This window comes from Leptidea sinapis, chromosome 4, assembly GCF_905404315.1.
Source record: "Leptidea sinapis chromosome 4, ilLepSina1.1, whole genome shotgun sequence".
Taxonomy (NCBI): Eukaryota; Metazoa; Arthropoda; class Insecta; order Lepidoptera; family Pieridae; genus Leptidea; species Leptidea sinapis.
In genome coordinates, this window is record NC_066268.1 from 5,041,184 (window position 1) to 5,059,160 (window position 17,977).

The 17,977-nt window shown below is 35.2% G+C and overlaps 1 protein-coding gene across 2 annotated transcripts in view; it reads right to left on the minus strand.

Moving 5' to 3' along the window:
* The window catches only part of LOC126979697 (cGMP-specific 3',5'-cyclic phosphodiesterase-like), a 109,799-nt gene that overhangs the window by 16,652 nt on the left and 75,170 nt on the right, over nucleotides 1–17,977 (minus strand). For both annotated transcript variants that reach the window (XM_050829154.1, XM_050829153.1), the window contains exons 5-15: nucleotides 14,508–14,634; nucleotides 10,173–10,291; nucleotides 9,114–9,379; nucleotides 8,215–8,391; nucleotides 7,319–7,495; nucleotides 6,589–6,714; nucleotides 5,817–5,934; nucleotides 4,846–4,937; nucleotides 4,272–4,595; nucleotides 3,117–3,270; nucleotides 2,398–2,557 (exon numbers count right to left, since the gene is read on the minus strand). In XM_050829154.1, coding sequence (XP_050685111.1) covers nucleotides 2,398–2,557; nucleotides 3,117–3,270; nucleotides 4,272–4,595; nucleotides 4,846–4,937; nucleotides 5,817–5,934; nucleotides 6,589–6,714; nucleotides 7,319–7,495; nucleotides 8,215–8,391; nucleotides 9,114–9,379; nucleotides 10,173–10,291; nucleotides 14,508–14,634 — 1,840 coding nt within the window. The remainder of the gene's footprint in view (nucleotides 1–2,397; nucleotides 2,558–3,116; nucleotides 3,271–4,271; nucleotides 4,596–4,845; nucleotides 4,938–5,816; nucleotides 5,935–6,588; nucleotides 6,715–7,318; nucleotides 7,496–8,214; nucleotides 8,392–9,113; nucleotides 9,380–10,172; nucleotides 10,292–14,507; nucleotides 14,635–17,977) is intronic.

A 17,977-nucleotide genomic window follows, 5' to 3' on the forward strand; every position in this document is an offset into this window, starting at 1 on the left:
TATTTACCCTTAAAGCTATTATGTAGGTATCTTATAAAGCCTACTAGAATTAACTCTATCTAATTAAATGAAGATAATTTATTTTATCATCTCTCGGCTCTTTTGTGCGATATTTTGAATAATATAGTCAGATTTAACTTATAACAAAATCCTGAATAATGAATATTAAAGGCTACAGGGAATAAACCCCCTATTCGATCCAGTATACAGCCGGTCCATGATTTGAGTCCCGTCGGGTGACTCTCCACGACTGTGAACCGTCTTTTAGGCCGCCTTGGTCGGGTCCGTTTCGCTGGAAAAGCTATTGAAGCTACCGGCACAGGGGAGGTTTTTAGTCCAACACTCCACTGAATCTTGGGACATGTTCTATAAAAATTGCAAGGAGCTGTGGATTTCTATAAGGATTTTGCAAAAGATGATTTTTTGTTTTATCTATTATTATATTAATCGTATTCACAATTACACTGGCCTTCAAAAATAAGTATCACACTTTTAAAATTGGGATAACGTTTTAAGTTCACAAGATATACTTTCGAAATAAAAAGGACTCCAAAGAGAATTTAATTTTGTATATAAAAACTTTATAGTCGGTAACCTTCTTTTAAGAATTGGCTGAAAAAAAACTTCAAAAACAAAACCATTCCTTTTTCCGAATTACAATTTTACCATTCACATTTTTCTTTCTGTTTTAAATTTTTTTCAAGATTGATGTTTTAAAAATTTATGCTAAAAAGCACATAAAATTTATTTATCATGCCTCTTTCACTTGAAGAATGTGCTAGGATCATGGCTTTTCTGGAACTAGGCATCAGTATGCGTCGCACTGCAAGAATGGTGGGTGTGACGGTACGAACGGTCCAGAAGGTAAAGCGAAGGTACTAAGAGACTGGACACCATCTGAGGAGACCTTGTAATGGCAGACCCAGGTGTACCAGTGTCCGAGGAGATCGTTATATTATTTCCACTGTGTTAAGAAATCGCCACCAAAATGCAGTTGAAGTCCAGCAACAGCTACTTCAGACCTGGAGGAACTACATTAGTGACAGTACAGTGAGAAGAAGACTTGCTGAAGCAAATTTTAAACCCCGAAGACCAGCGAGTGGTCCAAAACTCGAGAGACAGCATCGAGTAGCGAGACTGCGATACGCCCGTGAACACATGCAGTAGGATGAAGAAGAATGGTCAAGAATTTTGTTTGCAGATGAGTCTCGATTCTCCCTTTACACTTCTGATGGAAGGCGAAGTGTTTACAGGCGACCTGGTGAGCGATACCTTCAAGCCTGCATCTCAGAAAGAGTCCAATACGGTGGAGGCAGTGTACATGTATGGGCTGGCATATCTTCAGAAGGTCGCTCAGAGCTAGTAGCCATAGAAAATGGCACCCTCGCTGGGCAAAGATATTCTCAATGAGTATGCAGGACCGTATTTAGCAAATATGGGTGATGGATCGATGCTGATGCATGATAATGCCCGGCCACACACGGCTCATATCGTACAAGAGTATATTCAGGAGGTCGGTATCAGCGTGATGGCTTGGCCATCAAGAAGTCCAGGTCTCAACCCAATTGAACACGTCTGGGATGAGCTTGGGAGGCTAGTCAGAAATCGCAGACCACCCTCAAGGCAATAAAGCAGGCCCTAGTAGAAGAATGGGAGAATATTCCCCAACATCGGCTCTGAAACCTAGTGTTCAGTATGCCAAACCGGCTCGAAGCTGTAATCAGAGCTCGAGGAGGCAATACCAGTTATTAAAAATTAAATAACATGTAATAAATACATTTTAGTTGAATTTTTTTATTAAACTAAAAATGTCTATTTTCATTGTTTTATCTTTTTTAAGTTAAAAATGTTACTAATGTATAATTTTAGTTTCTAAGAATTAAAGTCTATAAAATTTGCAACAAAACGTTTTTAATCTTAAATCTCTACCTTCTATAGTTAAGAAAAAAAAAATTGAAAAGTGTGATACTTACTTTTGCAGGCCAGTGTAGATTCTACGGAGTCTTAATTGTGCCATTTATGAATGAAAATACCTACTTTAATGAAAATAAGGGACGAAAAGAGCAGGACGTTCAGCTGATGGTAAAAGATACGCCCTGCCCATTAAAATGCAGTGCCGCTCAAGATTAATTAAGAACCCAAAAATTCTGAGCGGCACTACAACTGCGCTCGTCACCTTGCGACACAAGATGTCAAGTCTCATTTGCCCAGTAATTTCAATAGCTTAGGCGCCCTACAGACCGAAACACAGTAATGCTTACAAAATACTGCTTCACGGCAGAAATAGGCGCCGTTGTGGTACCCATAATCTAGCCCGCATCCGGTGCAAAAGAGACTCCCACTATTATGGGAATGAAAATTTACAAATCCTCGTCAAGTTAATATAAAAGTCATTACCTATCCATCATGGCAATGGGTTGCTGGTTCAACTGCAGCTTCTCCAAGTCACCCTGATCGAAGAACTCGTCAGCGACAAGTTTTGCCACTTTGTGCTGGACCTCCCAAGGTTTTGCAATAGCTGATACATCGCATGCGGTCATCATCATTCCACATAACACTGAAAAATGGGGATATAGTTTAGTTTAAAAATAAAAGAAGGAATTAAAATTGAAGTTTGTCTACTCCTATTAATCTACGAAACAAATGAACTTAAAAGAAACATGGCATGGCATCGCTAAGAAACATAGTTGTAAAAATAGGAAAAATAGAAACTGCCACTAGAAGTGAAAATTTAGAACGTTTTGTATTAGAATATGAAATTGCATAATATTTAAAAACAATCCAATTATTAATTTCAATTTATTTTCAATAATATATTGAAACAAAAGCACTATTTAAACAATGCACAATATATACACATTGCAATTTTCACTAAATCCACCCACAAGTTAAACAATACGTCAGCTGTATAGCTACAGATATACTGCTTTAAGCATTTTAGTGAAGCGATCTCACGAGATTTCACCCAGTGTCTAAGTATATATATTTATTCTTTTAATTACTTTTATATATCGCGTGCGCTAGTCAGGAGCATGTCGGTGACGGTTATACAGCAAAAAGTTTTTCTACCTTGAATGAATTGACGAATTAAATAAACTCAACGAAAATTAACTCACATTCCTTCTTTTCCTGACTCTGCCAATCAAACTCTCCATTCTCAACAAGTTCCAGGAACTTTGTTTTTTTTCTGAAATACATCGCGAGGTCTGTTGACAGTATTGCTGTTTCAACCACACGCATTACGTCTTTGTAGTCCGTCGGAGACAGAGCCTGCAAAGTTTTGATTGATATTAAATTAAGTTTGGTTTAATATTATAATTATTAAATGAAAACTATATACATAAAATCTTCCATGTAACGTAAGTAACTTCCAAAAAATTTTCGCCGAATTGGTCTAGCCGTTCTCGAGTTTTCCGCTTAACAACATTCATTATTATTTAAATAGAAGATGGCGAGATAGAGCTTTTAGTACTGCTGTCACTAATCGAGAAATGATATCCCCCACAAACAGCAATATCGTGATTAAATATAATATTGGGTTTAGTGTACAGGGATTAATTCGTCCAAGATTTTTTTTTTATTCTTTGCTAAACTCAAAACAAAAATATCAAATATAAATTATAATAAATACTTAGATTAAGGATGGGTCTGCGCTGCGCTCCAACTAGATACCGCAGGCGTACTCGCAAAGTGCGGCAATTAACACTAAGCCCAAATGGGCGTACTCGAGCCAGTCTAGAACAATGTGTGACGTGAACGTGCCACATGTTCTGTTAAACTTTGCTAATAATTGAAACTAAAATGCTGGATTCCGTAGTAAAACTTTGTAAAAATAATACTACAAGAAATAAGAAAGACACTGGGATCACATATCATCAGTAAGTATTTTGTATTTTATTAATTTAAATATAAAATAACACGAAGCGTATGCTACAAAATTTGAAAGATGCCATTGAGTGTCAAGATGCCACACACACAAGCCTGTAATAGTTGCCGTAATAAAAAAGCTATTGTTCTAAGGTAGTGTGGTATCTTGTACGAGCGCAGCGGAAACTAATCCTTAATCTGAAAATAAATACTATAAAAATTCAATACAATATTACGACGGTAAAAATATTTGTAGGTAATTAATTATTATTTATTTCGAGTGCTTGAGTCATTTCGAGACAATCTTCTCGAAACTGAAAAATCCTCTCCATGATCAATTCCTTCATTCATCCATTCTACACTATACAACCTAAATAATACTAAAATACAAATAAAACAAATACCTGAAATATATTATTGCTTTCACTATTCAAAATCATAACACACTGATCAAAATGGTGATGTTCCATTGTGGAGGTCGAATACAGTATAGCTAGTGGGCTCTCTGTTTTCGTCTGAAAGGCATTATTTGTCCCTCTGTGGTCCAGATCATGGCAGAGACAGGCAACCAGAAGTCCCAAGATCTCCAGGTCAGACATGAATCTTTCCATTTTGCCAGTTTTAAGCATCGCAAACATCGTTTGTGCCACGTTAAGGGCGTGACGCCAATTGTGGTATTTCACGGGTCGGTAGTTCTTTTTAACGCTAAGAGTCCATCGGCAGAGAACCTGAAATTAAAAATAAAGTATTTGTTCTCCATATCATTGAATTCACTTGAGGATATACATGTTATATAGTGTCACAGGTTTAAAACTGGTCAAGCAAAGATATATATAAATCAAATTCGTTCGTTATAAAAAAAAATTAAAAAGCTCACTCAAGGATAGATAATAACTGTTGCTATGGTAATCGATGTTGTAATGCTGTTATGTACTGCATCCACGTAAATGTATTTTATTAATAATCTCATAAACTCACATCGTAAGGGATATGGAACTTCTCAACTAAATTGCACTGTAGGAACATACGAAGAGTCGCCCTGCATGTGTCTTCATCAGCCAAATCGAAATCTGCAATTATTGTCATACATATAATCTTCGATAATTATAATAATTGAAGTCTTAGATTAAGAATTGGTCTCCGCTGCGCTCCAACTAGATACCGCCCTTCCTAAGAACAATAGCTTTTTTATTACGGAAACTATTAGATCCTTATATCCTTCACAGTTCGTAACTGAAATTAATAAAATACAATAGTACATTATTGTAAAGGCCGGGACATAGGCAATTGCAGGTCGAGTATGAGTTTTAAGGCCGAGCGGTAGGCGAGGACTTCACTAAATACGAGACGGGCAATTGCCATTTCCCGCCGAGGCATATATAGTGCTTTTCTCAAAAGAATGCAGGGAAATATAACACACTTTTTATATTATACATTAAATTTATTTTATATTTGTCGCTAAATATATATCATCTGGGGCTTTAATTAAAAATTGCTTTATGGTTTCGCCAGTAAAAAAATTCGATTTCTCGCTTTTGAATCCGGTCGATTGTCGTTTAAGAAAAGTAGTTAAATTCCCATAATTTTTCAAGTTAATGCCGTTTTTACATGGACTGTACATTTCAGCATGGAATAAATTGCCCATAATGTAGATGGCTTTTTAGTTTTAGAAATCTCAATAAAATACGCCAAAAATATTATTTCAGAGAAAATGTTCACTTTTTTCTCGATTTTCCAACTCATAAAATTTTCATATACTTTTAACTCATGTATTTATCAGGAAGCAGATTTTCCATTGCCACTTTAGCTTCTATACTATGCCCACTTGGGCACTTCTTTCTTGTTTCTTGCACCCGTTCTTCTCAGGTCTAAGGTATATATACCATTTTGAATGGGAAGTAGTTAAAAACATTTCAATTTGAATAAATAATCCTTGATTTTACAATTACCATGAAATTGAAAGCTATACAGGTTGTAGACTTCAGCTGATGGAATGATATCCTGGCACAGCTTGCTGGTGTCATCAGCTGAAGCAGTAGCGTGGTACGAGAGACATTCCAAAGCCACCTGAATTATAAGACATATTTTTTAAATATTTCGTCGAGTTGGCGGCTGCAATAGTGCTTAAATATTGGAAACTTCTATTAAGACCACCCCAGGGAGGTGTTGTCTGACCCAAACTCTTTAAAACAGACTTGAAGAGATAAATTACCATAAAACAATGTTAAAATTATTGATTTAATAGCGAATGTTTTTATTAATATGAGTAATGAAACATATCTGGGTGTATTAATTTGAATCAATGAATAAAATCACAAAGTATGTAACAAGCTTGTATTACGGAGAACATTTTCAAGTTGATTATATCTATTCGTTTAATTATTAAAATAAATGGAAAATAAACGACACATCGTTCACAAAGTATATAAAAAGCTTGCTATGCGAAGTTTGTTTCCCCTGATTATATATATGCTTAATACATCAAAACAAGTCGATACAATGCTCACTAAAAACAAAAAAAATGTGATGTTTCGGGAACATTTCGGCTCTATGTAATTATTAATATTATATTGTGTATAAAATTTTAAATTTTTATTTACTTTTTTAAAGTGTATTTAGAGTTTTTACTATAAAAGAAACAACCTCTGATAGATCACTGATAACCAAACACATTTGACTACGTCTAATTTCATAAAGAACCAAACAGATACACGTAAATACCTTTTGTTTTGCCATCAGCTTGCAAGCGTTTTCATACATTTGTGTATTGTGGATACCAAGTCCACAGAATATAGCAAATGCTTCAAATATAGAAATATCGCCATCTGTGAACTGTGATCCATTCTCCTGAAAATGAAATCGATAAAATCCGATTTAAAATATTAAACATAATATGAAAAAATGAAACTTAATAGATCTAGTACGTCTATGTACGCAACAGACAAATTTACTGCCTTCAAAGCGTCATTCTAAATAAATTATTCCTGTATTATACCCATATAAATGGGGGTCCCACAGGAATCTTAGCACCCTTTCTAAATATTGATTGATATTTAAATGAATGGAATTCTATTATTTAGTGATGATATGTAACTCACGATAAAGAGATTCGTAGAGTTTTAACAAAAGTAATATCGTAGTAGTGAAAAAAGGTACTTTACCAATGATCAAAAAGTCCGATTTTAAAACAAAAAAATAATGATTTAAATTTGAAAAAAAAACATACATATATCGGGATACTATAAACGTCATAAAAGTTTGCTACATTCAAAGTACCAAGTATATCGCTGCACAAAAATCGCGTAAACATCGAACCACCAAGTGTTAAAAAATATGGAGACATTGGTGGAAAATTAACTTTACTGTTTTGTTGGAAATGAACTGTACATACTAAACACGACAGTGGAAAATCCTTTGAATATTTTGATTAGAAGTTATACCTTCCACGTACCTTATTAATCAACTGTGCAACACCAATAACATCCTTATTGGCATTCACAATTGGCATGCAGAGCATCGTGCGAATATTTGCAGCGTCATCTTTATCTTTATCAATCACAACCATTCCGTTATCCCTTCGCCAATCTTCAACGTCTGATATGTTGAGAGCTTTATTCGATCTTGCAACCTGCAACAATCACATACTGAATACATAAAAATAAAATGATACATCTGCAATTATCACCAACGCAAGATTAACAAATCGGGGATATATTGATGCACCTATCAGCAAAAAAAGTTTAAATTCAAATAGTTTAATTCAAAATAGGCTGCCTCACCTGAGAAGAATGAGCGCAAGAAACTCAGCGGGCTTTAATTTATATAAAAATATGGATTACAATGTAATATCGTATAATAAACATTTATAATTAAAGAGCCTGAGGATGTTCGCTTAATTCCCAGTCTGTGGTATCCAATATTGGTGGTATCATTAAGAAAGTCATTTATGTTCTAATAACCTTCCGCACACAAACGTTTTTCACAAGACATTTGCATATATTTCAAATAATTTAAAAGTTCTGTAAACTGAATTCCATACGCCGGGCGTACCATTTCCTAATCCTAGGATTCATATAACACTGTGACCTCTTCAGTGGAGTAATTTTCGCTAGTATGGTAAGAAAAGGAACTTAATAATTTCAAATTTTGTTTAAATATCTGATAACATAATAATAATATTTTATTTAACTTAATTATTCAAATATATTTAGCTTTATTATAGATTTAACGCCTAAAGTGCCCCCATCCATGCGCGTGTGTATACTGTCTCTATTACTGATATCTCTTTGTGTGCAGCTATAGTTGAAGGTTAGTTTAGGATTCAGGTAGTCTGAAAAATATACTTACAGCCAACGCAATAGAGGCGAGAGTTGAAGTTGCGTCATGTCTTGGAGTAAGCGTTGTCCGGGAATGCAAGGCACCCAACTCGAATAGTGTGTGAAAGCGGGTTGGTGCGGGGGGAGGCAAGGCGAGGTTGCCGCTCCGTTGACCTCCGGGACGTTGCACGATACGCTCCAGGTGACTCTGGAAAAGTTCAATTTATATATAATTCGACGATTATTTACATGTACAATGGAACCTATGTGCTACCTACAAGTATGTGCAGTATTCGTCCGTGACTACTGTCGCAGTTTAGTACTGCCACTACACTTATTGCGTGAGGTGCGTTGTAAGAATGGAGTGGAGAGGCGGCCATTTTGAATACCGTTTACATGCAAGTTTGCTGCTGCGTTATAGTTTATTATGATAAGGCTGTTTCAACGCATTGGGTTAAAATACATTAGATATTCTAAGAAATCAGATCAATTGGTTTTTCTTAAGAATTTTTATAACAAATTTTAATACCACCTACACAGATTTAACAAATAAGCTAGCAAAACTTTCAAAGTAGCAAACTCTAATCTTCCGAAAAATGTCATAATGGCTAATATTCAAACAGTAATCGGACAGAGTAATGCTCTAACTCGTCAACGGTTGCAGCGGAAATTAGGCAAAGCCAGGGAGACATTGCCTTTTATACACATCTTCATCATCTTCCTCTTGTCACCTTCTACAATATACATTAAATTGTTATCGACGTCTTATCGTAGTACACTATGCCGTAGTTTCTTTAGTTATGCTTTAAAACTTAAATCATATTGTGATTCTTTTGGGCAGATGACCCTTAACATTAGGTAGGTCACCTGGTTCTTCCCACAAAAGAAAACAATATTTTTACCTCCTAAAATATTAAGACAGTTTCCTACCGACTCGCAGTGGTCTGTATCCAATATAAATACAGCACATCGTTCGCACTTCAACAGTTCTCTCGCTTCCGTCATTATCTTCGTGACAAGACACTCCAAGTTACTCTGCTCCTCAAATATACTCCTTGCCAACGCCAGCAGTATTTGATTTCTTTTGTACTCCAGCACCGAAGACTCAAAGAGCTGGGCATTTTGGATACCAATCCCACAGAACGTCAAATACCGGCGGAATACTTCCACGTCACGCGCGGAAAACTCCTTTGACCCTGAAATTTTATTTCAACTGGTAAGTAACTACAATCTGCTTCAGATCATCAAGGTACATACGCAACTGGAGCGAGATCATGTCCGTCAAACAATTGTGCCGGTGGTAGGGATGGATTCAAAAAGCTGACGGCCAATCTTTATGACTGAAGAGGCACTTAAAATAAATAATTATTAAATGAACTGAATTCACAAGTAACTTCGAGTACAATGTGGCGTACAATCACAGCACGAGGAATTAATTACCTTCCACGGTGTTTTACGCCTTATAAGATCGGAAATGTTCTTATGAATCTGTTATATGGACTTCACCACCTCTCGGTGGGCGAGTCTGACCCGCTCTTGTCTGTTTTTTTTATAACAACCAAAATCCTTCCACCGAACCTTAAAATTGTTTATCATTACATCTACATTACATCATTATCTAGCTTTAAGTGTATTTGTTTTAATTTTGAACCGTATTTGTACCATTGTTTATTAATCACCAACGAACCATTGGTAATGTACGAATCTATAAAAGATATGAAATGAAATAAAATTAATTCATTGCGTCGAATGCTATTTGATGCTAATTCCTATTAATATACTATTTTTATCAAATGTTCTATTACCTACTGTTATCCTACTGTTCTGTACGAAAAAATGTTTTATTGTCTTGCTCATTATTTAAGCGATTGAAATTGTCAGTAGATGATTTACTATCAGTCAATATTTGAACATTTTCACCAGTAGTATTATGTGTTTGTGTCTCTTTATTTCTAAATTATTTGATGGGTATTTAAGGAGGATTATTACCATCAGTTTTGTTGATGATTTGTGCCACACCAACGACATCACCCTCGTAGTTACAGATCGGCATACACAGTATCAACTCTGTCTTGTAGCCTGTCTGCGCGTCTATTTCACTGTTGAATCTGTAACAATGTATTTTGAAGACTGAGTAAACATAAAAACTTTTCACAAAAATGAACACCACAACTATTTAATATGAAGTGGAGAAACGAGCTAGACGTTCACAATACAGTGTCGCACAAGAGAAAGCTGGAAAATCAATAATTTTGTGCGGCACCGAGATGGTGCTCGTCTATTCAAAACCAGAGATGTTAAGTCTCCAGGCAAAGCTATTTCACTATTTGCTGCACCATTCAAACCGAAACGCAAAAAATGCTCTTATACTACTGCTTGGAGTAGCAGACGCGATTCAAATGTACTTTAAAAAAATACTTAAAATAAAAATAAATATTCTAGAAATTTTTTAAGCAATCCATGTTGCCGTGTCGTGTAGAGAGTAGGCCATGTCTTTAGAGTTGATTTAAGTCCTCACTCCTTTTTGCCAAAAATTAAGCTTTTTGACTCCTTGAAAGGAGCCTAAGAAACCTTGGCTGATACAGGATGATGACAACGTTGCACTTTTCCGACCACATGTGAAGCTTCCACACTATTGCTTGCCGGCAGGAGGAGGTACTGCTTCGGTATCTAGCTTGCACCCGGAGCTATTTGAACTTTTAAGGAAGACTAAACAAAAATATTCTAGAAATTTCTGAAGCAACTCGACGTCGGCTTGTCGTTTAGAGTATAGAATGGTGCCTTGTAGAACAGACCATAATTGGGCAAGACCAGTCTTCAGCACTTATAAAGTCCGCAGCGTTGACTTCAGCCTAGCTTGGGTAATTACTGCCAGAACTTCTTGCTGGAAAGTACGAGGAATTTTTTTAAAAAGCAGTATTTCTAAGATGTTCCACAACACGGACTAAGACAGTCTCTAGATACACTTTGACTTAAGCCTACGCTCCTTTGACAGAAATGAAGCTTTTTGACTTGACATGACTGACGCACGATGAAGGTACTGGTTGGGTATCTAGCTGACATCCTTAGCTATTTCAAACGTACTTTATTTCCTTGTAGGATTTCAGAGAATTTTGGCTTTAACAGTGCTAGCAGCCTGATTAGTTCTAACGATCTTTTATGGTCTTCGATGTGTTGGTATGTCTATTGATCGTACGATAAACGAAGTTACTACTGATACCTAGCTTTTAAAGTGTATTATTCCAAATGATTGCGAAATTGAAGTGGCAGTGGGCAGGGCACATAGTTCGACGGACAGATGGCCGTTGGGGCAGTAAAGTCCTCAAATGGCGACCACGTACCGTAAGATGCAGTGTTGATAAGCCCCCCACAAAATCGACCGACGATCTGGTCAAGATTGCCGGAATACGTTGGATGAGGGCAGCGCAGGAGCGATCGTCGTGGAAATCTTTGGGGGAGGCTTTTGTCCAGCAGTGGACGTCTTCCGACTGATGATGATGATGAAGCAAGAACCTGTAATTGGCTGTTTGATTTTTGAGACCGTAGTTTTACTTTAGATATATTTCTGTTGGTCTTCTATGGATAAAGATAAAAATAAAAGTTGCTACACGTCTTGCTCTTTACATAATTTCATTCAGGTAGCATTTTTTATCAACAATTTCACGAGACGATTACAAGTTATGTTACGATCCTAAATTTAAATTGGCTATTTACCCGAAGTGTGCATACAGCGGAACGAGCGTACGTGAACTTTATTTTTACGTGCTCGAGATGTTAATCTCCAAAATTGGTGCTAAAGCTAAAGACGTGACCTGTTTATAAATAGTAAGAATTCCTTTAATTGCAATTTAAACTTGTGCATTAAGAGTCCAATAACAATATGATAGAGGTATTATTTAAAATATAAATTATTTTAGTAAAAAACCTTTATAATTTGTTCTCTAAAACGTATTTTGTTTTTACAATGGCAGATTCTGCCACACCAATTAACATCATTGACACAAAATCTAAATATTCAAAAATGACTTTAAATTTAAATAAATAATTTTACTATGACCATTTAAAATTGAATAAATAATGCAAAACTTGCGAATTAAAAAAATGTAAAAAAAGATAACTCAATCCTTCTTGTAAACTTCCTATTTCTTAGGCGGCCATTTGCATTATTTTCTACGCATAATGAGTAAATAAAACGACTTAAATTACTTGGTAGTAAAAAAACTAAAAAGCCTGTTTAATATGTAACATTACTTATATTTGTTAACATTACTTATTATAAGTTGTTAAGTATAGAAAATCACACATAATTATATTAATACTATTTATGGCAAATATAACTTCACTTCGCGCAATTGTCAAAGGAAACGTCATTAATGTCAATCATGCCATCATTTTTATCATCTTTGTTCCGTCGTGCATTTGTATTTAGTGTGGCCTTGTATTTCGTTAGAAGTCCGGACTTTTCAGTTGATCCAAATCAAAATCAATTTATTTACATAGGTCACGGAAATGACACTTATGAATGTCAAAAAATTAAATATTTATCTTATTGAATCTACCGCTACTTCGTAAAGGGTTGAGCTAATGAGAAGAAGTAGCAAGAAACTCATTGCCACTCTTTTATATCAAGATTTACATTTCTCGTTTAGATTTCGGTTCTGGTAAAGATTGAAGATTTATTTCATATGCGTAGTTTTATTATTACATTCCATCTAATTAATAATAAAATCCGGATAAGTTTGAGATCCGGAGTACAGTCTAATAGTCCGGATTAATCCAGCCGGGTGGTAACCCTAGTCCTAACAATCATTTCGAAACTTTCAAAATGATTAAAACTGATTTCAACGTAGATTTTCAAGGTATGCTTGTAAACGAATTGTAATAGGTGGGGCAAAGCTCTATAGATTTTCTGGCATTATCCTTTGAATTTGTCTCGATGTGATAATCCCCGCAGAATAGAACTAGCTACCACAGGGATGGAACCTTGTCTTATTGACGTCTGCGTGACTTAAGCGGGGACTTGTACAGTCAGCATAGAATAATTAACTATAATTTATTACTTTAGTACGTTATAAAACTAGTATTATTTATTTCTAATATCCATTAGTTTGTATAAAATATATTTGTACAACTCTCTATTTTAATAATTATACAGTGTGTTTTTTTTTAAGTGGGACAGTATGGGGAAATCCTAAAGTATAAGAGATACAGGGAAACTGTCTTAGGAAACATTAGTTACTTTTTGTGAAAAAAAAAAAATTGGTTTAGTCAAAATTTTGGTCAAGTGTGAGTTGTCCTTAAAAATGATTAATTTTGATGAATTTTTTTTTTGACGCACATCTACTCAGTTTCATGAGGGGATCATTTTATTGTATGGGAAGAAAAAAATCGGGACAGCAATTTAGGTAAATTTAATAAAATAATTTTACATTAAAGTAAATGTTCAAAGTGGCCTCCCTCTTGTCGAATGCAGGCACGAGCGCGTTTCAGAACACTTCTGGTAGCTTTAGACAAGGCGTTGTGATGTATGTTGTTCAAATGATAATGCACTGCGTCTTTTAACTCTTGTACCAAGTTGTAAGTATCTGCATAAATTCTACCTTTAAGGTACCCCCAAATGAAAAAATCCAACGGTGTTAAATCGGGTGAACGTGCTGGCCATTTATAGGGCCATTTGTGCCCAACCAGCGATCAAGAAAATGTTCATTTAAAAACTGTTTAGTAGCGATACTATTGTGGGCAGGGGCGCCGTCTTGTTGGTAGATGATATTATTCAAATTAACAAAATTTCAAAATAAAATTTTATGAACGATGCGGGACTCGAATCCATGACCTCTCGCGTTTCGTGTGAGTGCTCTTCCAACTGAGCTAACCGTTTGAGTGACGTATCGTCATAAAATCTTGTATGCTTTGTTCAACTCTCAGGTTGTAGCTTCATCTACAGGATCTACTTTACAGTTGATAACCTGCTCAACCCCGATATTTGCATAGTAGGAAATTGACTTGAGATGTCGCTCTTGTAAATCTAAATAATTTGTTATGTTTTTTAAGTGTATACGTGTCACTCGAACGGCTGGCTCAGTTGGTAAGAGCACTCACACGGAACGCGAGAGATCGAGGGTTCGAGTCCCGCATCGTTCAAAAAAAAAATTGTTTTTACATTTTATTTGTGTATTAATCCTAGAAACGAGGGTTATAACTTTATATAACAAATTGTTTATATAGTTATTATTGTTTAATATAACTTCTCACTGTCATGTAATTCTGTAGTGATAAAGGTTATATAACTCAGTAAAGTAGTTTAAAAATGGAGAATAGACTTACCTTGGGTCAGCGTAAGCATTTTTGATGTTGATTGGATGTTTCGTTTGAGCAGCCAATCCGGCTACACCAACACCGAACGGTATTCTAATCTCCTGGGTTCTTGCCTTGCGTAATGCATCGTACAAATCTGTAGAAGAACAATTGTTTATTTTGTTAATTTAAATGTGATAATAAGATAACGGGGAGTTACTTTGAATTGAGTTGATTTCAGCGGCCGAATTCCACCACCTGACAATACGTGCAAAGTACCATCCGCATCACGTAGAGTTCTGGTAAACCACAACTGCGCGTTTTGCAAGAAATTTCTTGCCTCGCACAACCACTTTGTGGAATCAATTACCGGCTGCTGTTTTCCCGAATCGATACGACTTTTGGGACCTTCATGGAAAGAGCATACTCCCACCTTTAGGCCACTATCCCAAGAGATCGCAAAAATAGCGCATAATTGTAACCATTTCTTGACAGTTTATATAAGCTTATATTTTATAAAAAAAATAATTATATATCTGCAGAATATGAGAAGAAAATTCATTTTTTCTTAACATTTCTATGTTTAATAGACAGTGCAAAAAAAAAACACTAAAATACTCTAAACTTTTACAGTTGGAGCCATGACTATCATTCAATCTAGATAAAAATTCTACAAAAATTTATTAATTGTACACCAATACTATACATGATATAGTTTTGTAAAGAAAATTGTATTATGTTTGTAATAAATTAAAAATGCTTCTAATTCTGAATTAGTCCATGTACGGTTGCCTCACCACTCCCATGCTGTGAGCCTTTTGCCCGTTTGCCACTGCTTATATAAAAAAAACATAGTAAACGAAGTACAACAATCAACTGTAGGTGCAGTATTCGTCCAGGAACTTCACGTAGGTATGTATCTCTCAGTAATCGAAGAAAAAATATAATCTCCACTGGAGGGGGCATAATGAAATGCGAAGAAGATACAACCATGAAGCCAGCCGTTTGTTGATCAAAAATGAAAAAAACCTCGGATTCCATTTCACAAACGTAAGGCATTAAAAGTAATTATAAAATACTAGCTGACCCGGCAATCGTTGTTTTGCCATTAAATTTAGTAGCCCATTTAAATTAAGTAGCCCATTCACGCTCATCTCTGTTGCTTGACTGAATTATTTGTATTGCGAATATAAAAGTATTTCTAAGTCAAAAAATATAGGTTCCGTATAAGTAATTACCAACATATCATATACTAAAACCTTCTCCGATGATCGCTGCATCTTATAGTATTTCGATCGGTTCAATAGTTTTCGCAGTATAACCGAAAGAAAAAACTGGCCTTCCATTACATAATATATACTTACATATAATGATAACATTAGTTCGGTTGATTAGATATCAAGAATATTAGTTGAAACATAATTTTATGATTTTACCTGTCATACACACACGCACGCATATATATGATAAAATATAGAATATATATATATATATATATTCTATATATATATATATTTGAATATGTAAATATATATATTTATATACAGACTAGTATCGGTCCGAATACAATCATTTGTTTTACTGTGTTAATTGCTTAAAAGTCAGGCCTTTAAAATGTTGATCCCTTTTTGGCTATCAGATCATATTTATAATATGTATTAATTAAATCTTCTTACAGGTGTGGATTATGTATAAATAAATAAGTAATTATAAGCCTGTAAAATAATACCATCATTATTTGTCTATGTGTATCCATCTATCTATTCGGAGTAAAAATAAAAATTTCTCGCAAACAGACAAATTGAGAACAATACAAATTATAAATACTTTAAAATTATTTCCATTTTTTTATTCTTAACAAAATTCTTCTTAATATTATCAAAAGGAAGCTATAATGTGGTCCACTCCCAGTAATTTAATTCTTCATTTCATGCGTTCTGTATTAACTTAACCTACTTTTATACGTGCACAAATTCTTGAATGAATTCTTGTGAGAATTATTTTTACCAGATGTAGTTACGCGTTCTCAAGAATTTAGGAGCATTAATTATTGAAGCCGATCATCGACATTAAAAATAGTCATAAATCATTTATTGAGTCACTTTGAGTGAAAATCATTTTTTTTTTTGTCTAGGCGGTTTTGGCAAGATACCGGTTTTAAAATAATAAAGCAATAATTCCTAAATATAATCAACATGGAAAACTAATATGACATATTATTTAGAAAAAACAATGATTTCCTAAAATTATGGCGCTTTGGGAGAGGCAAATTGGCGCGAAAAGTATTCTTTATAAGGCTTCCCCCAAAGATCTTCATAAAGATCGGTCCTGCTCTGCCCAAATCCAACGTATTCCGGCGATCTTTACCAGACCATCAGTTCATATTGTGGGGGGAGGGCTACCAACACAGTCTTCCGGTACGTGGTTGCCATTCGAGGATTTTACTGCCCCAACAGCCATCTGTCTGTCGAGATATGTGCCCTCTTCATTGCCGTCTGAGCGACCACGAGCTTCCTCAAAGACTAATAATTATCGACCAATTCTGCGGTCCGTATGTCATCACTGGCAACACACACTGGTTACCTTCTTACCTACCGCGAAATAATCAGCAATAACCTTTACATATTTCCATCTTAACATTTTCGTATTGTTCCGGTGACACATTTAATACGTAGGTATAATTAAAAGTTTATTGAATAATCTCTTTACATCTGTTGCATATTGATGCGCAGGTCGCCATGTCATATCGTCCAGGAAATACTGCGCATTCTCAAGTTACTTTCATAGTTTGGTTGTATGTGGAAGAAAAGGCCACAGGAATCAGGTCAAACAGCAACTCGGAAGACAAATGATAAATGCGTTAGAAGACAAAGAATGAGGCAAGGGCTCAACAGTCCAAGCAGTTCTTGGGATATTAATTAGAGTTTCCTACCTACGAGATAATGAAGTTCAATAGCCATCTAAACAAACGTACTCGGATGAAGACATAGAAGGATAAGAAGATAAAATAAGTAAAGAAACATGATATAGAGCAATAAAGTAAGACAATGAATCATCAAAAGCACATAAAGTCAGCCACAAAGGGAGACCACACAGTGTGAATGCAAATTACAAATGATTACAACGACTTATGGCGTCTCCAAAGATATTCGATGTACAGTTAACACCAATCCACAAGTTCTCGTAAATATATTCAAATTCAAATATTTTTATTAAAAAATGGATATATGATATCACTTATTGAAAGACAAAAACTATCAACCATTTGAAGAAGCATGCCTCAGCCCTGAGAAGAACAGGCGCAAGAAACTCAGCGGGCTTCTTTTTTACACGTTTTTTAATAGCTTTGTTTGTACACTTTAAACGGCCAGATTTCGTTCGAACTTCGTAGATTTATCGAGGACCGATGACAATACATTAACTTCATAAATTTATTCCATTTTTCAATTTGCAAAATAAGATCTTTGTTAATTTATATAATTTTTTCACCTACTGTCGAT